General features: G+C 41.0%; 1 protein-coding gene across 2 annotated transcripts in view; it reads right to left on the bottom strand.

Annotated features, from left to right (window-relative positions):
- Nucleotides 1-25,123, bottom strand: part of FBN1 (fibrillin 1) — a 157,489-nt gene extending 132,366 nt beyond the window's left edge. Inside the window, exons 1-6 of one of the 2 annotated variants that reach the window (XM_080607904.1) lie at nt 24,976-25,123; nt 24,464-24,778; nt 11,543-11,625; nt 10,533-10,631; nt 3,287-3,382; nt 1,621-1,716 (exon numbers count right to left, since the gene is read on the bottom strand). In XM_080607904.1, the coding sequence (XP_080464030.1) occupies nt 1,621-1,716; nt 3,287-3,382; nt 10,533-10,631; nt 11,543-11,625; nt 24,464-24,636 (547 nt within the window). In that variant the 5' untranslated portion in view covers nt 24,637-24,778; nt 24,976-25,123. Of the gene's footprint in view, nt 1-1,620; nt 1,717-3,286; nt 3,383-10,532; nt 10,632-11,542; nt 11,626-24,463; nt 24,779-24,975 lie in introns of those variants that run through there. The other variant, XM_080607907.1, reaches the window with a different exon arrangement.
- Nucleotides 25,124-27,269: the final 2,146 nt, after the last annotated feature.

The raw sequence follows: 27,269 nt of genomic DNA, 5'->3' as shown, positions 1-27,269 counted from the left end.
ATGTGTTCTAAGTAAAAGCTGCTAATGGATGATGCATTTAGATTACAGATTTCCACCTCAACTGTGTTCAGTAACATGTATGGGATTCCATAGTGGTATGATTTAGCTCAAACTGCTTTGTGCCACCAGTTTCTTGCTCCACCTGACACAAGGCAGGAGCCCTGAGGGACAGGACTGAAGCTGATAGCAGGCTTCAGCCTTGAAACTTGCCCTAACTGCGTCGAGTGAAATCAGTCCAAATTCAGGCAATGTAAAAGCAGCTTTGAACAATCCTCTTTAGAACTTGCGCACTGCAGCTCCTCACCAGACTGAAGGCTCAAACCCTTCACCCACGGAGAACAAACAAGCACTCACTGCTTGAATTTCAAAGCCTTTGCAATAATATTCAGTACAATCATTACCTATAAAGCTTTTATTCTATGCAAACTTCAGACTTTTAACCAAAGACACACAACATTTTCCATTCCTCTTACTCCTCTCCAGTGATAAGATCATGAGGTTCAGAACAGAGCTACTCCTCAGTCTTCAAAAAAACTTCAGCATCAGTTTGAACTACTACAACATCTGAGCGGACAACTGGCAAGACTTCACACAATGCCAACAAAACAATTTTATCTGCCGTAGGGAGTGCAGCAAATACCTGCTTCATCCTACTGTCTGCTCTAGCCCAGAATGAAAAGTTTTTGTCCCCTACTATTTGTTGTTCAGCATGACCACCTACGCTGCCCTTTTAGAAACGCCAGCCATCACTCCAGCTGCAGTACCAACAGCAGTGAGCACCTGGCATACTCACTGCCAGAAATTTCATGTGCTAAACACATCCTGTACATGCAAGCCCAAAATCAGGTCAGTAATATCCATACTGTCCCAGGTTCACAGATATGTAACACAACCTATTGTATGGGTAGTATGTACGAATTTCCAAAGAAACAAATCAATCAATAACTCTATCAAATGAAAAAGTGTTATTTTTAAGATTACAAAACTCAACAGAAAGCTTATACCTAAACCTTGATTGCTGTATCTCTCTCAAATGAACCACTAAACTGGTTTTAATTCCACGGAAAAAAAAAAATGAAAACAATATACCAGGTGAGGCAGTTGGCATATCTGTCAGCTGTGATTATCACTATGGATACACAAAAAAAAATAAATTTGATAACAGTAAAACTGTACAAGACAGAAAAAAAGCTTGAATGAACTCTGCCAAAAGACAACATGCCAAACACAGAGGCAACATGCTACTTACCACTGGTAAGCAAATGTATCAGAGAGATACGAGCTTTTCTGATGACTTAAAAACTGTTCCGTGTTTGTACAAAAACACTTATCTATATATATATATAGATATATTTATTTATTTATTTCACAGCTCTCCCACTGGAATGTTTTCATAGCAAAAAATAAACAAAACAAAGACCCTAAGCAGTAGCATGTGTGTTTCATCCTGGTGTGTTACATCTGTACTTCACATTCTACAAGAATGTCAGTCCTATTTTACCTTACTAACAGACAGCAATACAATATTACTACCTAAATGTGTGGTGGCACTGGTATTTTCAAACTACTATTAAGGAAGTTTGAAAATCGAATTTTTTTCCACTGTTCTAGGGCACATACCTCTTTCACACTGGGGTCCTGTAAAGCCATAGGTGCAAGCACATCGGTTCGGAGCCACACATCTCCCTCCATTTAGACATCCACTTTCACAGACAGCTGTATCAGAGGGGAGGCAAGAGTAGTCTTTATTGAGTTATTTCCAGAAAGACAGGAAACTACATACTTGACCAGCTCAGGTAAACTAGCAAACACTGTAAACATAACAGGCCAGGATACATTTTTTCCAGAATCTACTTCTGATCTTTTGCTATTTCCTGGCCTCATTAGTATAATGAATTCATCTTTTCAAGGGAGCATAACATAAACATACTAACAAGCACAGCTTCTCCAACCTCTCAGAGCCTCTTTGATGACTAGACAATTCCGTAACTGCAAAATACCATCTTTCAAACTTTCAACGAAAAAACACTGAAAATGTAGGGATTGCAGATAGGAACTTAATCTCTGAATCCTCTAAACTGTTGCCTACTCAAGCACATTTAAAAATGTATTTGCTCCTCTACCATAATAAAAAAATAACAATCCAGTGTTAAAAGGCTTGTTGCTGATGCTTAATAATTCATATCAACTACGACAGCAAAACGTAATCAATATCTATTTTGATTTAGTTAATCCAAGATATTCTTCCCTGTACTACACTGTGATAGAGGCCAGTTTTTCTCATAATGAGCTTCAAAAGCAATTGCTCTCAAAGATAATCAGAAAAAGGAACATCCACATGAAAAAAGGGTTTTTTAATACAATTTGATGCTCTTTGAGTAATGTTATTCTTTGTTCCATTTCACATTTCACTTTAGTAGAAAGAACGTTTCCATTTATCCTCTTTTATCCACTTGATATTTCACAGAGAAGGCAGAAATACAATTCTTAATCCTTTCACCATGTGATCCTCTTCCAGATTATTAGTGCAAATTCATGGTCTCAGTGAAGTTCATTTTAAGTGCGCCATTGACTTTGACAGAGCACAAAAGGTTTTCATTAAATAGGCTAAACACATTTTCCCTGTCAGACCAATAGTTCACCAGATAGCAACATGACAGCCTTGGTTAAAAGCAGCGCCTGCATCCTTATTTGAGTTTCTTCACAGCATTCCAGCCAAGAAGAACAAGACTACGAGAATCAGGCTGGTAGAGGCTTTATGCAATGGATCCAAGAATGCTCTTGGCTCAGGATTGATTGAGGAAATCGACCAATTTGAGAGTCTTGATCAACTCCATCAAGATAACATCAAAATAAGCAAGATTCCTAAAGTGTAATAGCTAACTCTGAGGAAAACCCTTGAAACAAAAACAAGGATTTGTATTAAGGAGCTCAATTTTGTCTATAAGACAAAAACTGAATCCTATATAAATTCTTTATTTATGGCCTATTGCTCTAGAGAATGTAAGGCCCTGGAGGTCAACGGGAATTACAGTAGAGTGAGAACTACAGGATCAAGTTATATCCAATTATTATGAATTCACATGATGTTTATTTTAATAGTCCTCATCAGAAAGAATTCACTCGGCACTCATTACAAAGTCATGTGTTTTCCTGAAAAATTCCACTGCACCCGATCAAAAACAAGCTCAACATCAGCTGAAATTTAGCATTAAAGGGTGCCCAGTTCACACATCCCAGAATTACTTAACTGTACGCAGTATCTATACAAATAAAATGAACTTACGCTGTCCACAGTGTGTTCCTGTATATCCCTTCTGACAGATGCAATGGTCATCACTGCAGCTACCTCCATTCATGCACCGGATGTTACAGTGTTGTACTTGAAAGGAAAAGAGATTTTCCTCAGTTAAGCCAAGCCAGGAAGAAACATTTAACTGTCTGCTAAGGGATTTTTAGGGATTGATTATATGAACTAGAAAGCAGTGCTAGAAACAGAAGATGCATATTTTAAAACAGATATTTAAAATGGCAGTACAGAAAACAATACGAATTTACAGTTCCTCAGGAATACAGGACATTGTGCAAGAATTTGAAACCACCCTTATTCACTGAAGTCAGCAGCATTTCATATGAGAACAGATATGTAGAACTCACCTCCTAGTTTGCAGTGGTAAGAAAAGACCATCAGTAATGGGAAAGTATTAAACTTCTGGCGGATACCGCCAAGCAGAAACAGAGACTTATCATCTGAGCAATGGAAAAGGGAAGCATTAAAGGGAAGGAAATAAGAAAGCTCCTGAGGATAGCCTGGTTCTGCCAGGACACATGACATAAGAAATTGATCTGCCCAGGTATGACTTCTTGCACAGAAAGGAAAAGTAACAGGGCACTTTCTTTCTGTGGGCTTACCCCATCACCACATAAAGCTGCCACCAGCTCAGTGCCTGTGGCCTGAGGAGCTTACAGACAGCGCTTCCCCAAAGTCCTTCCTGCAAAGAAGAGAGACCAGGGAGCAATACAGCTCACTCTCCTCAGTAGCAGCCCCACTGTTTGTTATGATTAACACACAGCCCAAGTCCCAAGCCAGTAAAGCATAAAAGTGTGTGCTGTGTTTTTCTAACAATAAGGACAAATATGTTTTTCAACCAGAGGTCAGGAAAAACTTAAAGTATGTCAGGCTTTTCATCAGGCACAGAGAAACAGGCAGGTCTCCCGATGAAGTGCTCCTCACAGCTCCTGCTGCCTGACACAGCTGCTAACAGACGCATGCACTCCAGTACACAGCCAGGAAATGGTTTCCCTCTTAACAGGAACCACATGAAAGGCTCCTTCCCAGACAGGATTACGGACAGATCAGCATTTTAGTAGGTTGTGATGGAGCACTGGATACCTACACCACGCTGTCTGAAATGTTCAGGACTGAAAAATACAAATTGCATGTACTGCCAGAGCCTGTTGCTAACAGGTGCTGTGCCAACCACTGAATTTTTCCTGTTGCACAAAGCCCTTAAGCCTCATTTGGCTTTTTACAGTTCAAAAGTATGTGCATGGAATTTAATTTTAATTTTTAAGCAGAATTAATAATTTCAGCAGTATTGCCGTCTATAGCAATATGAATCCACAAAATATAAATTGAACATGCAATTGGAGAAAGGATTTTAAATAATCTCTAGTATTTAAAGCACTAGTACACTTAATTCTTCAATTATAAATGTAAGACTATCTTATTTCTTATGTGTCTCATATTTATGATACACCTTTGTTCTACTTTGGATGTCCTTCAGGAAACAAAAATGCGCTAACATTCCTTAAAAAAAGTAAAATTGTCTGCAAATACAGAGTGAGTATCTGGTGAAGACTGTTGGACAATGTCCTAAGTAGGTCAGAAAAAGGTATACAGTTACTTTAAAATGTATAGTTCAACTTAGCTTTATACAATCTTAGAAAAACAGAGGGGATTACAAAAAGCATAGGAAATGATATCATCTGTCAAGCAGGGAAGGAACTTAAAAACCACAAACTGATTTCAATTAGAACAAGCTATGCCAAGAGCTAATTTCCATTCCCACATGAAGACCAAAGCCATTTAAATAGTTTGAACTACATTTGAGATAAAAAGGTTAACAGTAGCTTATATGATGATTTTCATATTATTTGTTCAAGTAACAGTAAAGTGTATTTCCCCATTTTGGGATAAGGAGTGGTTTTGCACATAACACACACACACAAGTTTCCATAATTTGTCTTACTGCTTCTCAAAGAAATTTTTCCACGGTAAAATATTTCTTCCTCCTTTTTAAACTAAAATCATTATGGGAGATAGCTGGGATACCCAATCATAATTATTAGAATGAACCATTCAAATCAGTGAGCTTTCTACCTTATAACTATGTAATAAAATCAGTGACATAAAGTCAGTAAGCTATTTATTTTCTGTTCTCTTTTGTGGGAATGCTGAAAATAGTATTTCCAAAATCATACTAACTATTCTGAAATATAAGCCTTCCAAAAGTTTATAGAAACACATGTGAAGGCTGTCTGGAGCTTCGATGAGGATTTTAAGATTGCATTTTTGAAAAGTATCATACGAATGCAGATGCAAAGTCTATTCTCAGTTATATCAACAATTCCATTAATGTCAGTGGAGATATTCCATTAAATGAAATAACCTATTCCAAGGTATCACATTGACTGAGACTCAAGGAAAAATCACAGGAATTACCATAAGGCTGGTAAGTCAATTCATATAGCTTTGCACGCATAGGAAATGTTAACAACATTAATACATTATTGCTCTTAATAAATTTTCGTTCTCTTTCAGGTCCAACTTGTAAACAGCCTGAACTGGAAATTTCTGAAGTCAAAACAGAGGTAACTGCAGGAATGTAACTTTATAAACCTGCAAAAAGATCCAGCAAGATCTAACATACACATACACTTATTGTGTGGGCAATGTTTGTACTGACTATCCAGAGTGAAACAAACTACAAGCTGCACACTTAAACATAACAGTTTCTGACTTTCTTAGTAAATTCTCAGCAAAATTGAGTAAAAACTTCATCATACAGAATATACCACATGGCAATCACTCATGAAACATTCATGAGATCACTAAGCAGCCAACAGGTAAGCTGCACACTGTCAGCTCAGCAGTCCCAAACTAAAAAATACAAGGGTCTGTGATCATGACATGAAGAAACATAATGGAGCAGCACCCTGGCACCTGGGGCCCAGGGGGCTCTGCAGCGGAGGGTACTGGCAGGAGCGGCCGCCGCTTGTCTCTCTGTGCCACTGAAGAGGAAATGCTCCCAAGCCTGGCCATGCATGACACAGCTTTGCCTGCCAGGAGCTGTAAACAAGGAATGATGGCCTCATCGCATCCCAGATGCTCAGCGAGCTTTCCCTGTCGAGTGACTGACTCAGGAGATGGCAGCTAGCAGCAGGCTGGGATGCTGGGCTGCATCCCCATGAGGCAGCAGCTCCCCAGGGGGCTGCGTAAACCCACAGCAGTCTTGAAAACTCTGGAAATGTTCAAAATTCAAGACCTTTTACCACCTCTGAGAGCAGCAGTGTAAGCGAAGGGGCTGAGCTCTGGGGTTTTGAGCAGACACCTTGCATCCCATCCCAGAGAGTGGCCTCCTGGGGGTGCAAACCTGAGGGGTTTTGGGGCCCCCAGAAATGCCGGGCCTTCCCATCCACAGCAGGCATTTCCTGAGGAAAACCTCAGTACTATGGCTCCACCAACACTCATGGACTGACCATCCAAATTGGCTCTGTTCTCAGCTGGTGCCTCTGAAGCCACTGGCAGGGGGAGTGGGGCAGGCCCCATTTTGCATTCAAGCAGTGTAACTGGCCTGACAGGAGGCAGCTCCCCTCAGCTGCTGCCCTCAGTGCCCACTGCAGCCCTCACTGCCTCTGCCATGGCTTCCACCTTCCGAGACAGCCGTGTCAGCAAAAGTCTGCTGTCTTGGCCAACCCAGGCCATTCTAACTTGGAATACATTTGGAAGCAAGATCAGCCAGACCTGACCCATAACCCTGTGGGCAGCAGAAGGCCTGCAGCCAAAGGAGAAACCATTCTCTTACTCACTTCTCCCCCCTGCCTCCCCCCCCCCCCAAGCTCCCACAGGAACAGAGCAACAACTCCAACAACATGGCAGGATCTTGGCATGTGTCTGCAGCACAAGGAGGAGCCAAAGCAGCCATGCCCTGGGTGGTTTGGGAGGCAGCAGTATCCATCACAGAGCCAGCTCCAAACAGGGCAGATGACTTCCCCCATCACGTGCACTGTAGCATCAGAGCCACACACAGCAGGTTGGGGGATGCCTCCATATGTGGCAATTTTATCTCCATGCCTACTGTAAACATACCCAAAATTTCAAGAATTACCCAGAGATAACCACTGCCCAGCCAGCAAGTTCACTGATGTCATGAAAATCTATGCTGAGAAAACCACCCATTGATCTTTTCAACCATGAATCAAATTCCTAAAGCTTATTAGTAACCAGAAGTCCCGACAGTTGACCTGCGTAGGAATCAAAGTTGGAGTCTATGTTTTGATTTCCAGTCTGCATTAATTATTTGAGTTCAGCAGGCTATCAGAGCTATCGTGCATCTGGTGTCCGCCTGCAATTGTACACAATTTAAAACCTGTGACCATTACTAATTCCTTAAGTAATGAACACAGATGTAGCTTAAAATATCCAAAAGAAGACTCGAACACATCTCACCTATCAGGACCCATTATTTTTAATTGTGTCAAGTCCCATTATTTTCACTTGTACCTGTTATTTCTATTTTAAATGCAACAAACTTGTTGAAACCTGAGCTGTAATGCAATGTCTGCACACAGAAAAAGACAACTGGCATTCATCTATCTGCCAGTATTCAGGACAACACACACAAATTAGCACTCTTTCCATAGTGTCACCTTCAGGTCTGAAAGAAAAAGAAAAAAAGTATCTGTGGCACTACCCAGATTTTTATGCTGGATAAAAGGAACTGATAGATCATTTGACGTGATTCATTCAATCTGGTAATCACACTAGCATATTTGGTATCATCCACTTTGATTTTTTGTATTACTTTAGAAGAACTTTTTCCTGTTTGTTAAAACATAATTAATAAATCGGTTTATGAATGCATATTCTGACAAAATATTAGTTGTGGCCAATGCAAGCTGACAGTAACCCTTTGATGTCAAACAGAATTTTTTATGTTTATGTTTCTTTTGTTTCCTAATAGCAGATCTAAGCCATTGTGGTCTGTTGTGTAAATATGTATTCATGGGTTTTGTCTACAGTGCCAACAGAGCAAATGACTTTCAGAAAGTGTATGTTCTATAAGTCCTAATGAGGTGCTGGGTAATAAAAGTTATTACACAAGAGTGCACAGAGGCAGTACAGTCATTTCTCTCTACAACAACTGAAGACACTTTTCCTTTTAAAATTGGTTTGCTTTACTAAATAAAGGTGATGTGACCACACACACAACAAGTATCTTAAGCTATTGCATATATAAATGAGAAATAAACAATGTATTTTTTACACCAACTGCTGAATGTATTGGTATAGTGTACAGAAAAGCAACATTTTAATGTAGACCTTATAGACCTAGGCAGCAGTATAAGGAAGATGATCTTAGCACTGATTAAAGCTTTTCATTGGTAGAACACCTATACTTAGAAGAAGTAATTAACAATAACCAAAATAGCTAACAGGTATAATCTTTAGAAGCTGCTTCATTAAAAACTGTAGTGAAGTCGTTTTGTGACCATTTATCTATGCACACAACTCCAATAAAGGCTAAAACTAAAGAGGTCAATGGTAGAATATGTCAGAAGAAGAACCACAAGAACAACTTTATCTTTACTCATACTCTATTTTTCTTTTTAAGTCTTGACTCATAAAATACTTCAGTGTGGCCTAAAACAAAATGAGGTAATACTAAGGCCCACTTGTTCCGGCCTTTTACAAAGATGCCAAAACACGAAACAAATGTAGTAGGGATATATCTCTTCTGTACTCTGAATGGGACTTGGGAGAAAGTCATGCTTTCCTTTACTAGATTACAGGATTAAGGAGTGTGCACCTGGTAAAACAGTAGCTGCAAACCCAGGCAGGAATGAACAACATAGACATTTCTTCAGCGTTTTGTACTCTTTCTCCTTCCAGTACTCTCTGGGAGCTTCACAGCTTCATATGCTCCTCACGCCAGCCTCTCACTAACAGACATCGCAGGAGCATGAGAAAGGGGTTGAACTATGAACAATATTTACCATTTTAGTATATGCCATTCCATTACATTCCACAGTTGTTATTGTTTTTCCACTGTTAACTGCATGAAAAGGATGCTAAAGCCTCAAACTGAAGTGGTCAGTTATGTAGGAAAACTTTTCAACTAGGAAAGCAGGAAAATGGCAAGGTAAAATATGGGGACCAAGCAGACTACACACTGAGTCTGAAAAGATACTCAAAATGAAAAGGCTGACGGCTTTTCATAATATTACAGATGTCAGTTGAGTGCATTCCTCACTGACTTCAGTCAATATCTTGTTCAGATAGTTATGGACATTTGCACCAAAAAATTTTCCGTCACATTTCATCCTTAAAACTACCTATTTTGTACAAAAATCAAAGACTTCTATATCTAAGAGACAAACACCATATTTATATGAGAATACAATTAAGATTACAGCTGGCATCTCAGATACAAACTGAGACACTATCCCAACCAAGATCCTACTTCGTATCAGATACTCTACCCATGATTAACCACTGAGCTCTTTGTTTCATTGTATTAATTTCATTTTACTTATTTTATTACGGATCTAGGAAACCTTCCCTGAAAACCTGAAATTCGAACACTTCTAGACAAAGTCATCTCTCTGAAAATTCTCATTTTCAATGCATGTTTTTTTTGCCGACGAAAAGCCGTTCCACTTAAAAACCTTGACCAGTTCTGTACCTCCAGCACCTACAAAAGCATCACTTTAATAAGTTCAGCAACATTAGATTCAGAAGATGCGTACTGAGCCTGGCAAGGAAATGCTATAATACTCGATGAATTCATTGCAAATCAGTAGGCCTATGTCTGTAAAAGACGGCATAGTGTCTGGCTTAGTAACCCCCAAAATTATAGAAGAATTACAAAGCAAGATAAATTCAGCCAATTGCCAACAGTGATCTCTCTATTATTACAACTTCTGAACGGTGTATCTGTGCATATCTAGTGTTGAATAAAGGTAAGACATTTTCCAGAAAGCAAACAAAGACTGGAATTAGTGTTACAAAATGGCAAATAAATATAACTTCCAATAAAACTAATTTGGCAAAGAAGAGCATCTCCAATAGCTAGTTTCTGAGTCATTATTCAGTATTGTCATAGGAGGCTATACTTTCTTTCCTGTGGTCACGTACATCTGGTGACTCAGAAGTAATTTGTCCTAAATATTCAGCACTGAACTATCTTGCATACCTCACTAGTTTCACGGACACAAAACAATATCAAAGACACGGAAGAAATACTTACTTGATTTTGAACCACAGGAGGGGGCTATCTGACCATTTGGGCATGTGCACATGTTTGGTCTAGAGCAAAATCCATCCCCACAGGAATGTCTGCAAATTGCTACAAATAAAACATATATGCCTTTAAAACATGCTTTAAAAACCCCAAACACATAAAAAACCACCTCATAGAAAATACGCGTTCAGTTCCATGACACCCATAGTTATAAACTCATTAAATTGTGTACAACAGAATCCAAAAGGGTTCCTGCCATTCATCTCCAACTCTAAAAAACAACTAAAACTTAAACATCCAGTCTCTTCCGAAAAAGCCTGGGAACATGCCACGGGCTGTGCTGGATATGTAGGGAGATTTCCTTGGAAAAGGAAAACTGTGGTCCATTTTACCAAATGACTCCTGGAGGAAGGATGGCTCTTATGCAGCATTACAATGCTGTCTTTATTGCTGCACCACAGACACAGCAGTGTAATAATTACCATCTGAGAGCACATTGCCTCAGTATCTCTGGAGAGGTTCTTATCAGCCTTATGGAATTATTTCTGGGACAATGTAATATTACACGTGATATGTATACAGCAACATGATGTACGTATGTATACATTTATGTCTCTACATATATATTTCAGGGATATGGTCCAAACAAGCAGAGCAAATCTACTTGCTGGCCCAGTGCTGTTGCCTCCTTCCATTTACTTAAATAGATTAACGTATTCCACAGCTACTCACTCCTGAGAGTCCACACACCCCTTGGATCCCTCTACCACAGACTTAAACAGAACATGTGGATGAGATTAATCCTTTGTTAAATATTGGTATCACATCACTATATTGCAGCCCACAAAACTCTGTATATTAGTTTAATATATTTGAAATGGTAAAGAAATGATGTGCAGCTGTTATTGAAACCATACAGAAACACATTTCTGTTCTAGTATACAATTAAAAAAATACCCTGACATACAGGGACAAAGATAAACCCTCAGTCATAACATATAACTAGATTAACTTACGGACTATGCATTGGTTTCCACCAGGTAAAGTTTTCCATCCAGGGCAACAGTAAGCATTGTAACGTGATCCACACACATTCGGTCTGGAAAAAAAAAAAAAAGAACAAATTCTTATTTTTACTCAGAAATATGCTCTACAGTAGAGTCATAAAGATGGAAAAAGTAAATCATTGCAATATACATTTCAATAATTAAATCTGAAAGTGTTGTATGTTTTTAGCAGAACTGTATGCCTTAGATTGTTGGGTTTTTTTATGTGACATACACTCTTACACTCTTACAAATTGACGATGACATTATAAAGCATGAAATCAAATCAGTAACAACTGAACAACAGGAACAGAATGGACAAAACTTGCCTCCTATCAACCCATATCTGAAAAAGTAACTCAGAGTTTTCTAGCAAAACATCCACTTAAATACAGAATGAGGGATCATAACCATCATCATTAATGAATACAGAAGAAATCCAGTGCCTTTTGAACAATAACTTTTAAGCTTCTTGTCTTCTCTGCTTTAGTCTAAAGCACTGTTACTGTTCCCTGTTTTGTCCCTGAGCAAAACTACATGTCTATGTATCAGTGAGACATGCCAATCATGACATTAGCCAAATGAGCCAAAATACGCAAATGCTTCATTAACATTGACTTACTGTCAAAAAAAATCAAGGATGTGGGTGCATGTAGACAGATAGGGCCATGTGAAATACAAATGAAGGCTACTGCAGTAAGTATTTCTTGCACGTCTTAAATGATGGATCCATAGGAATTTTTCTTTCCATCCCATCCCTCTCACCCGTATTTCCTTTTTTTAAAAGTATACAAAAAGAGTTTACAACAAAAGCTGAAAGGATGTGGCAGTATTCCTATGATTTCACTGGTAAAAATAGAAAAGTTTAAACTGTTCTATGCCCCTCACTAATAACTTTTTTTTTTAATGTAAGTTGTCCCATTCATTTAATGCATAAAACGCATCCACGCACGTAAAGCTAGTAAGGCATAGCTTCAAAAATGAAAAAATACGCCTCCTTTTGTTGTATGTCTCAATCTTATCAGATGAAAATTTTACAATATATTACTATTATGAGCAATTACTCAATAGATTAATGCAACTAAAGCTATCTATAAACTAGTACTTCCTAGAAACTGCTTTATTAAAATATTATACACAGATTAGAGACAGATTTAAAGTGTTTATTGTTTTAGGAAGGGGTTTTATTATTGTTTTGTCCTTGGTCGTTCAGAAAGTTCTTCATCCCTAGTATTGCAACTGCTAAGTAAACAACAGTTACCTCATATGGTGAGGCAACTTAAGAAAAACAATCTTAATATATACAAACATTTATTTATGTACATTTTCTAAATAACAAGATTTTTATACTGTATTTATTTAGGGATTTGCATTGTTCATATAATTTCAAGTATTCTGATTACAACAACTTCAGTGACACCTAGTCCTCTCATTAAGTGCTTGGCCAGAAACTACTCAAGTCAAAGCAAACTACCATTATCTTCCACGAGATTTGTATAATTGCAAAGTGGTAACTGAGGCCATGGGCAACACAACTGGGCATGTTGCAGGGCCCTTTTCCCTTCCTGCACTCTTCTTATTCATATTATTCCGATGTATTCAGTTTTAGTAATGTCAGCTACTTCCCTGCAGGGCTATAACCATGTAACTTTCCTAGAGTTCCCTGTTCATCAATGCCAAATGTTGCTCCATGATCATCTGCCAAGTAAGACTGGCAAGCAGACAAGTGAGATTGCTTTTCACCTTCTCTGGTCAGAAGAAATAATGGAACTTACTAAGGCAGACAGAATGGGTTTGTTGCTACCTGTTACAACTACAGGCACAAACCAGCCATTTCTGATCCACGTTGGTAATAATCTGTAACCAGCTGACCATAAAGTGACACACAGACACTGTCAAATTTCCATCTTGTCAAGCACATGGTTTTGGGGACCATCTGGACCAAGTTAAGAATCAGGAGCAGACACCTGTGCCATGAAGAAACACGATTTTTAAAATCTTTTTCCAAAATGGGGCTCTGGAAAACCTAGATGTGCCAGCAACCGTTAAGTCAGAGACCCTGAGAGTCTTGAGGCTGTCCACATGGTAGACTACGCCATACGTCCAAGAAGCTCCAACTCTGGGGCAGCCTGCTTAGCTTTCAAACAAGAAAGTGAAAAAAAAAAAAAAAAAGAAGAAAAAAAAGTCATCAAACTGTACTTCCATGGAACAGTTTGAGTCTGACAAGTGCATTTTCCAGTGGAACAGTTTTTCGTCAGAAAGCTGCTGTCTAGCTCATAAAAGAAACCTGTATTAAATTCTAAGCTCTACTGTAGGCTCCTTTGAGAGGGAAAGGAGTGTTCTTTACTTGTGTCTACTTGTAAAATGTCTTTAAAAGGAGTTAAGTTTGAAGGTTAAATTCATTGATATTTATGAGGTGATCAAACACTATAGCAATAAATGCCTGTAAATAAATAAAGTATTTGAAAGGATAACAATCTACCTCATGTAAAATCACGGACACTATCAATCATATTTCAAAGGTTCTATCGTAGTATTTAATTTAAACATTTAACCACCACTTGGTTTAATAGAACATATTTTCCTGCTGATATTACAGGCTATGAATAAAAAAAGAAGCATTTTATATTCTTATAAAACTGTTTTCCTGAACAGCACTACAGAGCTCAGTAATAAAATAAAACCTGATTTGTAATGGTAAAATAGGTAAAAAGGCACCCATAGCACCTTCCTGTCACTCCCAAGCCAGAAGAGGGATGAGGAGAGCTGAGGGATCCTGAGATCCTCTCAGGAGCAAAAGAGGCAGCAGCCCTACACCCGCTTCCTAAACCCCAGCCTCGCTCCTCTTGCGGAGTGGAACACATTTCCCATAACACAGCGAGCTCTCGACATGGTGCCCATCATGGAGACCGGGATGGCAAGGGGGAGCAAATCCACTATGTCCACGCGTATTAAAGCTCTTGGGGTCCTGACCATTGTAGAAGTTTTAGGAGGCAAGGAGACAAAACACTGAAAAACACAGGTTCAACATGCTTTCAATTTTTTTTTTTTTTTTTTTTTTGGGTGGGGGGAAGGTTGAGGTAAGGAGAGGGGAAGGAGGAAGGCTTTCTCTTTATTTTGGAGTCACTTCTGAACTTGTAAACCATAAAGGATTTCTGTAATGGTACGGTGCTGAGAGACACTGACTGATATCCAGTTTCATCAAAGGCATCCAAAATAAACAAGAAATTATATCTTTGATGATATGCAAGTACAAATTCAGTAGCAAAATGAGTTAAATAATTATCAAAGGATGTTAGTCATCAACTAGAAAATGACTGCAACAGTGAAGAGAAAAACATTCATCCAGAAATTCCAGTAACTAATGCTTGAGAATGACAGGTTTGGCTGACAGCATCTGCATGCATCAAAGTAGAAGATTTCTTCAGGAACAACTGCAGGGAACCTCTACCCGTGTTAAGAAGAAACTACCCAGCACAGGAGCAGTGGGGACACCTCCAGCATCACGGCTGTCCTCTGCAAGGCCCCGACAGACACACAGCCAGAGCCCAATCTGCAGCCTGCTCGGGACTGTGCTAATGCTGTGCATCCCGCTTCACGCTGCCTGTGACCTCTCGAGGAAATGACAGCCCACTCCTGAAGAAAGCATTGCCCCCCAGCTGCTCCCACGGCAGGAAGAGTTTCCAGCATTGCTGCAAGCAAGGTTTCGGGCCGAAATTCCGTCAGCAGCACTGCCATGCACTGGCCAACTCTGGCGTAACCCAGGCTGAATCAAACCCAAAGCGTGGGTCTCAAATAAATTAGGTGGAGAGATGAGACAGAGTGGGCAGGTACAGCTGAGCAAGTACGGGAGATAGCTGATCTCCAGATACAGCTGAGCCGAGGTGCAGGGACACAGAGGAAGGTTTCTCATCACTCCCTCAGCCCATTTTTCCTCTCCCTGTAGAAACGTGCAGGGATTCTTCGTTGCAAGAAAATGCCTCATGAAGGACTTCAGTTAACTCGCTGGCTGCAGCAGCTGGCCTATTTTTAACATAACGTAGGGACACAGTTTTCTGGCATAAGAGAGACAATTTAAAGCAGTATCATCAGCCATCTGTTATTTTCAAAAAAGCCCTTGCCTACTTTTCTTCTTATGTGGCTAAAACTGTACCCAGAACTATTTGCTGATCGTTCCCACCTAGAATTTGGGTGGTGTTTCCAAGCTTGCACCAGGAGTTCAAAAGAATGAGAAACAGTACCTGAAGAAATGATAGTGTAGTCTGAAAAACGTGGTCCTCTAAGTCTGGAGATAACCAACATACCAAGAAATAGTAGCTAAGACTCCAGAATGTGAAAAGGAGAAACTTTTACAAGCTTTTTTCCAGAGACACCATCAGATCTATACCTTCTGTCATAAAGCAGCTTTCCATACCTCCCCAAACTCCTCAGCACCTCAGAGTAAATGCTGACAGTGCGAAATGGCCCCACTCCGTTGACTCCGCTAGAGCTGAACGCAAGACTCAAGAATTTCCATCCTTAGAGATGTCCTTGACTGGACAGAGCTGTAAGAAACCCAGCCTAAGTTCACCTGCCTTGAGCAAGGGTTGAACTGCACAGCCTTCAGAGGTCCGTTTCCACCTAAACAACCTAGAAGCCAGATATTTGGTGCACAAATTAGAAATCTTCTTGCTGCCTGACTGCTAGGAGGAGGACTCTGGAAGCTACTTATTTCATCCGCCTAAAAGGAAACTCTAGGAAACAATGCAAGACTCAGAGTAAACAAAAAAAAAAAAATCATTCCTATTATCCTACAAAGGATAAGTACACATTTTTAAGCAAAATATGCTTTTTATATAGAAAGGATTGCTTCTGATATATTCATTTTTGCCATGCAATAAGTGAGGCTGGATGTTTGTGCCATGCAGAGAGCCTAATATGATAACTATTTCTCACTCTGACAGTAAGGATACCACTGTCCCAGAATCCTGGCTCAGTTCAACTAAAAAAATAACGTGCTGAGGAGCTCTACGGGTGTCTTTGGCTCTGGCCTATGTGCAAGTCAAGAGTTCAGAATGACATGCAAGTTTCCTGCAGCAACACTGAGCGCTTTTCTAACCCTAACTTCCATCACACTGTGACAGCTAAATACAGTATTTAAAAACTGTGACAACCTGACAACAGTATTTGACATTAAGTGAATTCTTCCGCACTTGCTCTCAAAATCTGCCTGTGTCTTTTCCAGGGACAGACCCATCTAACCTGACAGCCAGGCATTGTTCTCAATCATAGCCAGGGACAAACGTGCTTCTGGCACGTACTCCCTCCTTGTTCCACATGAGAATGTCAGTGGGTCCAGTTCGACACCCAATTCACATGACTGCGTAAGACACAAGTATTAGGCATGAGTATACCACCATAAAAACTATCTGCTGGGCCAGACAAGCATGGCTGGTCAGCAGGAGGGATCCAGCAGGTACTCTCCGGTGCTACCCACCATCCCTGCCTTGGAGCACATCCCAGCGCTTACGGAGAGTCTCATAAACCCGACAGCTGTATCAATGCTTGTCAGCAAGTGTCCTCAGGTGTTAAGCAATGCCTTTAACTTGTCTTATAAAATGCTCTCCCTTAGGCTACTGGAAGATTTATTTTATCTAAGACAGAAGTGTTCCTCCTCTTCCCTCCACATCATTGTCTCCTACCCTCTGACTCTTTCCTTGCTGGGACAGCAACGCTGTGCTTTCTAAAGGTCAGTTAACTGTACGTCTGCTGTCACGCAACAGGAAAATTGATCCCACTGTTATAGCTCACCTTGTCCCTAGCAGTCACTCGTAATTTACTCTCTATACAGGGAAGAGAAAAATAAGAAGCATCAGAGAGAAAAAACAAAGGAGAAAAGAGACAGGAAAAAAAATGTTCCTGAAAGGAAACAAATCTTATTTTGAAACCTCAGCTGAACATCACTGGATATTCTGATGTCCTCCAGCAAAACATGAGAGGGAAGCTTGAAAAAGGGGATGAAAATGATTAAGACTGTAGACAAAAGAACTGCGGCTTTCATTTGGTATTTCTGAGGCTTTAATGGTCATGAATCATTTCACAAAATGAGAAGTAGAAAGGAAAACAACAGATTCTCCAGCAAGTCAACATTCAAAGTATTGTTCCAGATAAAAGCTAGAAGTACTTCATACCTCAGTGAAGATATACGTGCAAAAACAGAAGGCACAGGTTTTAATCTAACAGGCTTCGTTTTACCTTCCAATGTACCTTCCAGAGAAGAGCCCAAACATTACAGAACTGTCACAAAACCAGAAAATGATTCTTCTCATGTCTCTATCTATACATCAGCCTTAACATGAATGAGGCTGTTCTGCAGGTCTGAAATCCTAAAAATAATAAAACAACACTGAAATGGGATAGTCAGAACCGATGTGAAAACAATCAAAAGAGACGTCCACAATACAAGATTGAAGAGCTACAAACATATTTTCCAGCCCAGTGTGATGGATAATCAGAAACACTCCAGGCCACAATTGTTCCATTTTACAAAAATATTTACTGAGTCTGGGGAGAAAGACCAAAGTGACACACATGCATCTATGTCCTGTTCGTCTTTAAGGATCAGGAGGGAGATAAAGAAGAGGAATGAGATGGAAGGTGATCTTACTGCAAGCAAAAAAACTAATGATTAATCTCTTACTATTTCCATCCATACAAATGCAAAGATCCCTTGCTCCTAAGCTCTGTTTAAGGAGAGAGGGCCTCCAGTGAGCCAATGTCTCATACACATCTATCAAGAGGAAGTTTTTTCTGGTGATCCATGTAGCTAAATTGTTTAGGTCTTGCATTTTGGGCAGTAATATTCTAATAATGAGAGGCTTCAAAGTCAACATTTGCAGGATGGAAGATGAATGACAATAAACAAGACTATCCTAAGTGAGCAGCACCGCTGAACGACACATTGCAGGAAAGGAAAACAGGCATACAGGAAAACAGAAGCTGCAATTTTATTCAATAAGAATCACTGTAAATGAAGCAGACAGATAGACTCTCCCTGCCAAACCCTAACCAAGTGATCCTCCCATTGCTCCCAAAGAACTGAGAGCATCCCTGTGCCTACTTCAAAGTCTGCATCGTCAAGCCCAGCACAGTCCGAATGTTCTGTCACTGCTGTACTGTGCAGTTGCACGTAGAGGAGCTTATCCAGGTAACAGAGCAAACACACCCAGATCAGACTGAATCTGGTGAACAACTTGCAGAACTGCCACTGAACACAAAATGTAGCTTGTGTTGGCTAACAAGAAGGAAGAAGTTTACTTGTGCAAGCCTTAAACTGGCCCTTTACTGAAGAAAGTATTTTCAGAGCCACAGCTTGGCTTCTTCAGTCTCCTCCAAACAATTCTTTCTGGAAACCTGCGCCGCAACCTGAGGATTACTTCTCCGCACTGTGCTGCAATCAGCTGCGCTCTCTGCAGGTGTTCTTCTTCCCCCCCAGTCCTTTAAGTATCCAGTTTCTAAAGAGTGAACACCACCTGTCTCCCTCAACGGAAGTTCAACAGAACAACTACAAACTGAGATCAGAAAGGCTCCAGACAGATAAAACCACACAAAATGTTAGATAATCCCATCTTATAACTGTGGAAGAAAATGATTACCTGGAACAAGTGGGAAGAAACTGTGCTATCTACAGCGTCTCTTGTTTTCTGAGTAAGAGCTGTAGCAAAGATCTCCTTCTAACTGGCCAGCCAGCTAGTCATAGCCACAAACAGCCTTGCACAGGACATCTCCAGAATGGAGAACAGGAATGTACCTTCCTATGATGAGACACAAAGTGGCAAACACAATGGGAATTTCTCCTCCCCTCTGGACACAAAGTACGAACGGATTGCATGCCAGCTGCGACTTACCCTGCAGCACCTGGGTCATGTATCAGGCCAACCTGGTATAGCTAAGGACTATGCAGGCCAAAATAATTAAATAAATACATAAATAAATAAAAGAAGGGAAGAAAGGAAAATAACTACATCCAAGTCCTGATTTTCAACATGTTGTCTTGGCAAAGCGGGGTTTGGTGACAGGAAACTTGTTTCATCCGAGCCCCGTGAGCCAATTTTACAATAGTTCCAACACAACCACGTTTTGTACAGCATGTCAAGAACGTTGCTGTACCATTTATTGTATGTAGCCTTTTTCCACTGTCTGCTCTAGCAGTGACTTGCTATCATCAAATGGGAAATAAATACTGAGTACATTAAAAGTACTTTTCTGATGACTACTGTCAGACAGCTTTCATTAAAAGTATCAAATGTAAATAAAAATTTATATGTAGTGGTTAAACTAGTATATTCAAAAACGGAATTAAAACACACCGTGGCATTTGGGAAGACATCTATCTATACAATCAGAATTGAAAATCATACATTATTCCCTCTTTAAGCATTAGCCCTTCAGCAAGGATTGATAACAGCTATTGCCAGCTGCAGAATAAATTTTGTGCTGGCCTCTTGCTAGTCCTAGTCCATACATCCCGCTCCCCAGAGAAAGTCACACCTACATCAAATCACATTATATGGTCCTACTGGGAGAAAGGAAACATGTACATGAGACATGATGCCAAGATCTATGAACTCATTTCACTTTTGAATTAGATTTCCATTTATGTACAGGATAATGTAACAATCATGATAAAAAATAAAATCACGGCCATCGGCAAAGAAACTCGGAGAGGTGCAGAACCTTATGCTGCGTGTAGCTGCCAAGGAGACCTCCACAGAGGCTTTACGCCGTAAGGCGCCGAAAGCTGGAAGGAAGTCTGCCATTCCGCCTGGAAGCCAGCTATTACAGTAATTTGCATGTATTCTTAATTGCCCTATATTAACAGTTAATGGCATTGCTTTTATATTTGAAAATTCACAGGGCTGGCAGGTGGCAATCCAAAGGGCTCTGTTTCTAGTGCATTTTTAATTACTTTTTATCCCCAAGTATCCAGGCTCCCTCCTGCTCCCAGCGTGACACAGACAAGGTGTGGCACTAGCAGCCAAACAGAGGTGTGCAGGCCAAAAAGTGGCAAGAAAAATGTTTGAGGTTTTTCAGTATAAACCAATATTTACCGGTACGGAAAGTCTGCTTTTCTTCACCAAGCTGTTAGTGGTAAATATTGGTTTAAAAAGAAAACCAGAAGCCTTAATTATATAGTTGAATACTGGAATTATATTATAGATTTAGAAGATTTATTTTATTTCAGGGAGCAGTCATGCATAAAAAGGATCAAATCCAACTGAGTTTACTCAAGCAAGCCTATCAGTAAACCTGTGAACTTTGTTTTGTGAGCACAACCAACAGAAATTGATCCAAAAGCCCAATCACCTGTTGAATAGCTTTAATCCAAGTGTGTTATGAATCTCATTGAAGCCAACTATTATGTTCTGCAATATTCACTATCATTTCAATTTCACAACAATTAAATTAAATCACTTTTGCACAAATGTATGAAGAAATTTTAGGTCTCTCAAAATTTCTGCTGAGCTATTTGTTAGGCAAATAATTGCTTTCTTCGGTCATTATACTGATAAAAAGGCAGATAAACGTGCTTAAAATCCTATTAAGAACTGATTGATCATCATTAAATTTGAGGTCTTTGTCTAGCATCACCAGAAAAAGGGAAAACCTAATTAATTCTAAGATCTTCAAGCACAATATTTCTTGTATGCAGTAAAGCACCAATTAAATCAACAGTAAATTACTTTCGGCTTTATATTCAAATGATTGAAATGTATATAAGTGGTTCACTTCAAGAATGTATTGCTTAGAAAGAACTTCCCATTCATGGCCCGGTTCTGTAGTTTTTATTTCTTCAAAAATTGATGCTATATTTTTCGGTGTTTAAGGAATAGCAGGATAACGGCTTGATGCCTTATAATTCAACACATTAACGTTTGTGTTAAAGCCTTGGGGGTTCTGTGGATAAAAATGTCTCAATAAGATGCTTATTATTTTTACTTGCTGAACCACAACAGATTCCAGCAACATTTCTTTGAATGGGGAATATGCAAATGACATATCTAGTTACATGCTGAAATTAATTACTGCCTTTCTTTTGATTGCTTTCTGTTCACTTAGAGGCAGCAGGTACCAGCATGTAAACACACACTGCCTTAGACCAAACATACTGGGCACTACAAAGACTTCAGTGCTAATGTTTTAATAGTTGGATCAGTTCTAACTACAGGAGCAGCAAGCTTCAAGCCTTAAAATGAGTACATGAGGCTTTTCCACATAATTCATAATTATTAAAGCTAAAAATACTTATAGAACTGTATTATGTGCTCAGACAGCTCACTAGTATAAACAATGAGGCAAAGGTCACAGGGAAGAAAGCAAACATCTCCTGCAATCAACAGCTTGCAGTAAAAAATGTTGTGTGAAAAATCGCCAGAAACGAAACAGATCTTAGACTTCTTCATTTTTACATAAAAGACTAGTATCCACATACAGACTTTCCCTGATATTTTAAAACGCTAAGACCCTTTCAATAGTAATTATAATCAAGCAAATAAAAAGTCTAAACTTAAAAGAATTTGTCTAAAAATGTAACCCCATGCTCCTACAATCAGAGCAAGAGTTCATTTCAAAAAAAGAAAAAAAGAAAAGCAGTCTTAGTCAACTACAATAACATCAAAATAAAGTTTCCCAGCATCTGTTATGATTTGCATTACAACTCTCAGATTCCCAAATGTATTTGTACTGATGAGCAAGTTAAAAAAAAAAAAAAACTTCTTGTAAAATCATATTTTTAGTGTTTTAGTCCATTCAATAACAATGAATTTTCCCTGTCTAACATATATACAGTTCCTGTACATTCAAAATACGTTTTCCATCTGGGTTTCCAAAGAATTAGTTCCAACCTTGTCTGTTAAAATGACAATTCTTTTTATTCATACTGTACAGTACACTACCACACCTAAGGAAGCACTCGCAATTTCTGAATTGGAAATGTCCTGCAGGGTTCTCCCAACAAAGATAAAGATGACTGGGTGTTAACAAAGGTATTTCCATCTCCTCCAAGCAGCTTATGCACTCTACTCTCAGCCTCGAATGAGAGTTACAAAAAAAGTTATCAACCAAACTAATGGTTTGTTTTGTCTTTACTGTATCTCAGAACATCTGGCAATCATACTTTATTTAAGAATTTGCCTTCCAAGGGCACTCATTCAGAACTCTAAAATTCCAAATATTTGACCAAGATATAAAATACCTAAAATTGATATTAGCATTAACTCTAGATTTGCAGATCACTAAGTTGATATGGAACTCACAGATAATATACAATAAAAGGATGGGGATGAATCACTGCAAAGTACACAAGCTGAAGGCTTCAGTTAAACATACGAATCAACCCATAAGATTGAATACTTATCCTAACCCATCCTGGACTTCAAAAATGATTAAAATTGAAATATCATCTGTGATGCACTATTATTACTATCTAAACAGCACGGTCATATTCAACAAAGAAATTTTATCCTCAGCTGCGTGCCTCTAACTCCCACTAAGTCCATCAAGGCAGTGCACATGTGCTAGGTGGCATATATTATCCCACTGATCAGAAAGTGATGTTTGTCAGCCTGATATTAACTCAGAGTTCTAAAATGAGAAAGTTTTTTAAAACATCATGAAGAAAATAAGGTTCTTTCTAGAAAATACTTTTCCTGATAATTTTTTATTACTTACAATTAGTCCCCAACTAGTACAACCCAACAACCCCAATAGCCCCCAACTTCAAGAACAGCTTTTGTCAAAGAAAAGACCTACTCCATCCAACTGTTCCTCTGGTGACAAGGTATGAGGAAATGAAATAAGAGAGTCTGACCCTGATCAGATCCTTGAAAAACAATACCGACAGCTTGCATCCATTTTTGCAGAACAAGAACCCACCCTAAAACATAAACCTTCTCCAATTAGGCAAACATTAAAAAAGGCCAAGATTTCCAATCTGCATATAAATAAAATGTACTATGTAAGTGTGAGGAAGTCAGCAAGAAATTAAAGCATATCCATCAAGGCCTCTAAAAATAAAGCTGTAGTAGCTCCTCTTGGGGAAGTCAGGAAAACAGAGAAAAAATCTTGCACCCCTTAGTGAAACATAACTATCTCCGTGTAATTTTTGCTACATTTGCTCTCTGCCGGATGAGTGAAAAATCTTGCTATGGGCTGAAACAGTGCACCAGAACCCCTCAGGAAGGAAACCTCCTTTTTGCTTCCAATATTGCAACCTTTCACCTTTACCGTGAACTACGTTTCCAACTGCGCACACATGCAATACCTTTCAGCTGACTTAACAATTATTTTTGCTCAGGAAAGGTGTTCCATTAGGATTTGGAAAGCATTTTGCCTGACACGGATTTGCCCCTTAAAAAAACCACCCTGCTAAGCGTGTGCCACGATGCTCGATGATGAGTTTTCACTCTTGTACGCGTTGCTCACTCGCTCTAGGTACTGGATAGCTCTGACACAAGCTGCGGTGCCGGGGCCAGGAGCAGCAGTGGAGAAGCAGCACAAGTCCAGAAGGCAGGGGCACAGCGCACAACGTTTAGGGGGTGACGAGAGCCGGCAGCAAGCGGCGGGCCTCCCCGCTGCCCTGCTTTCTGCAGAGGGGACGCGCAAGGAATGCAGGAGCCTGCAGCGAGCCTTTATCTGCGCCCTTCCCTCGAGCCACCCGAGCAAAGCCCAGCCGCAGCCCAGCGAAGCCCTCATCCCCCCGCACGAAGCACGGCTCCCCGGGGATGCTGTGGGCGGTGCCCGGAGCCCCCCGGGCCTGTGTTGGGGGCATCCCCGAGCCTCCTCGAGGTCCCCCCTCTCTCCCCTTCCCTCAGCCACCTCCGCGGTGCCCCGGGGGGCCCGGCCCACACCTACCCTTTGAGCGCGTCGTGCCCGCCGCCGCCCTGTCCTCGCCTCTTGGCCCTGCTGGCCCGCAGCTCCTTGCCGCTTGCCCCCTCGGCGTGCCCGGCGGCGGCGGCGGCGCCCCCCTGGGACGCCCACAGCACGGCAACTCCCAGGGCGATCCCCAGCAGCCGCCCCCGCCACATCGCGTCCCCCGAGCCCCCGGGCTGCGAGCGGCCGTCGCCTCCTCCTCCTCTTCCTCCTCCTCCTCCTTCTTCTCTTCTCCGCCGCCGCCGAAGTCCGCCGGTGCCCGCCGCCCTGCCTCCGCGGAAACGTCTGCGAGGCGAGCTGTGAGGAGAGAAGGGAGGAAGGGGCGTCAGGGGCAGGGTCCTCGCGCCCGCCGGCGCTGCCTCCACCTCCCCGCCACCGGGACCCGCGAGCGGGTACCGGCGGCTGGGAGCGCCGGGGCTCGCCGGCAGCCCGGGTGGGAGCCCCGCGGGCAGGAGCCCCCCGGCCAGCCCGCCCGCCCCGCTCGGAGCCCGCACCCGCTGGAGCCGCCGCCGGCCGCCGTTCCCGCTGCTGTTCCAGCTGCGGCCGCTGCACCCACCGCGGCTCCAGCTGCGGCTCCAGCTGCCCCCTCCCTCCTCTTCCTCCTCCTCCTCCTCCTCCTCCTCCTTTTTCCCCTCCTCTCACTCCCCCCCCCGTCCTCTTCAAGGACCGCCCGCGCACCGCTTTCTCGCGAGAGAGAGGTGACCGAAAATGTACCCCCCCACCCCCAAAACGCCACCCCGGGGGACTCCGGGGTTGGGGCCGGCGGTGCTTCCCCCTCCCCGAGGTGGGAGGGATCCGGGCAGGGCACCTGCGGCCAGCCGCCCCCCTACCCCCGGGCCGGGGGCTCTGCCCGGTCCCCCCGGTCCCCCCAGACCCCTGGTGCCTGCCCGGGCTGCGGGGGAGCCCCCGGGCTTGGGGCAGGGGGCAGCAGCTCAGGGTGTACCCCCAAAGCGCAGGGACAGGGACGGAGTCCTCCGTCTGAACCTATATAGGCGTCCGAGAGGTTCAGCATCGCTGCGGCGACTTAGCGGCTTTAAAAAAGTAATGCAGAACATCTCTGTTTCCCTTATAAGGAAAAATTGCAACGATGCTAGCTTCACCTTAGAGGCTGCTGCGGGAGGAATAATATGCTTTCTAGTAATTAGCAGGGCAGGGACCGCTGCAGGGATGCAAAAACCCTAGGGCAAGAGCTGAGCCTGGAAACGGCGACAGACCAAACTTGCAATGCATGCAGTGGTAGGCTAAGAAAGAGGCCTCATTTAAAGGGGAGAATTCAGTTATTAATGGAAGCCCTTAATTCCATAGTTCCATTATTGCTTTATTCCACTCTAGGAAGCAGCATAAGCATAGATTTGATAGATTATTTTTTATTAGACCCCTATCACAAGGAAACTGATTTTGGAGTAAAAGAGGCATAGTGAATATTTTGTGAATAATTACTGCTTTGTGTCTTATAATTCTGGATTTCTCTTTTTTTGATCACTGGGAACTCTTTGTCGTCGACACGAAGTGGAAGGTATGCACTCCACCCCTTGCAAGGGAAATTCAGACACAAGGATAACTGAGCTCAACCTTCATTATAGAAAAACAAAAACAGTAAATGGGGCTACATCTAGAATCAACACAAATCAGTCCAAACTGTTAGCAGGAATCCAGTGGAATGACAAGATCCACACCAAGGAATACCCAGTTGAAATGAAAATACCTGCTAGATAGTAGGGGTACAAGGAAGTTCCAGGAATCAACTTCCAGATTTCAGCAGGAGGTGCTTTCCTGCTTTCAAAAGTACACAAAATTCATGATAACATAGCTAATAACTTGCCTGTTGCTATCATCTTCTAGACCAAAACTTACTTAAGTCAATGAAAAACTCTCCTCAAACTCACTGGACTTCAGATCAGTTCTTACAAGACTAAAGAAACTCGAGCCGTAATCCAGCCTTAATAAATAACAGATTGGTAGCATTCTCATGGAGAGCCTGTACATGCTCCTAATTCTGTACAGCCAGCTCCAGAACAACTGCATGTCTCATCCTTATCAAGGAAAGAAAAAAAAGAAAAAAAGAAAAAAAGGGAAAAAAAAAAAAAAAGATCCTGCAGTTTTTACTTGTCTTTTTGTGTTGTTTTTTGAAATTCTGAAGAACAAACACCACTACGACCCTGGAAACATAGAAAACTGTAATATTGAAATTAGTGAGTGGTTAATAGAATTCAATCCCAGACTACCTACACAGGTAGTAGTCTACTTACAGGTAGACACATATGAGGATTATCCTATTTCAATGTATACAGAAAATACAAAACAAGGAAAGCAAGCATTGTGGACTGACAGTAAATGATATTTATGCATTCAGCTACTCTTCACTTAGAAGTATTTTGGCAGAAATGTTTGATTTCTTAACTTACACATATTTTCAGCTTTTGTTAATTTCATGTAGGTATTGATTGTGAATGGTTCTGTATTAGTGAGCCGATGTAGCAGAAGCTTAGCTGTATGATTTTCAGAGTAGCTGACCATTCACCAAAGCACCTGCCAAAGGGAAACGGAGAGTATATACTGTGTGCCACATTTTGATGCTATTTGAAATAAGTAGTTTAAATCTCTTTTTTTAGCAATTTTTTGTTTTAAAAGGATAACGCATATCTATCTATCTATATAAACATACATAGTATCTAAGCTAGCACAGGAAATGCAATGCGTGTATACTTGACCCAGTAACAGCATTCCAAGTATTTAGGCTGATTTTTAACATCAGGAAAATTGGCAGATGCTGTAAATTGTAAAACGG

This window comes from Anser brachyrhynchus (assembly GCF_964034855.1).
Source record: "Anser brachyrhynchus genome assembly, chromosome: 11".
NCBI lineage: Eukaryota > Metazoa > Chordata > Aves > Anseriformes > Anatidae > Anser > Anser brachyrhynchus.
This window is presented reverse-complemented; position numbering and strand designations above follow the sequence as displayed.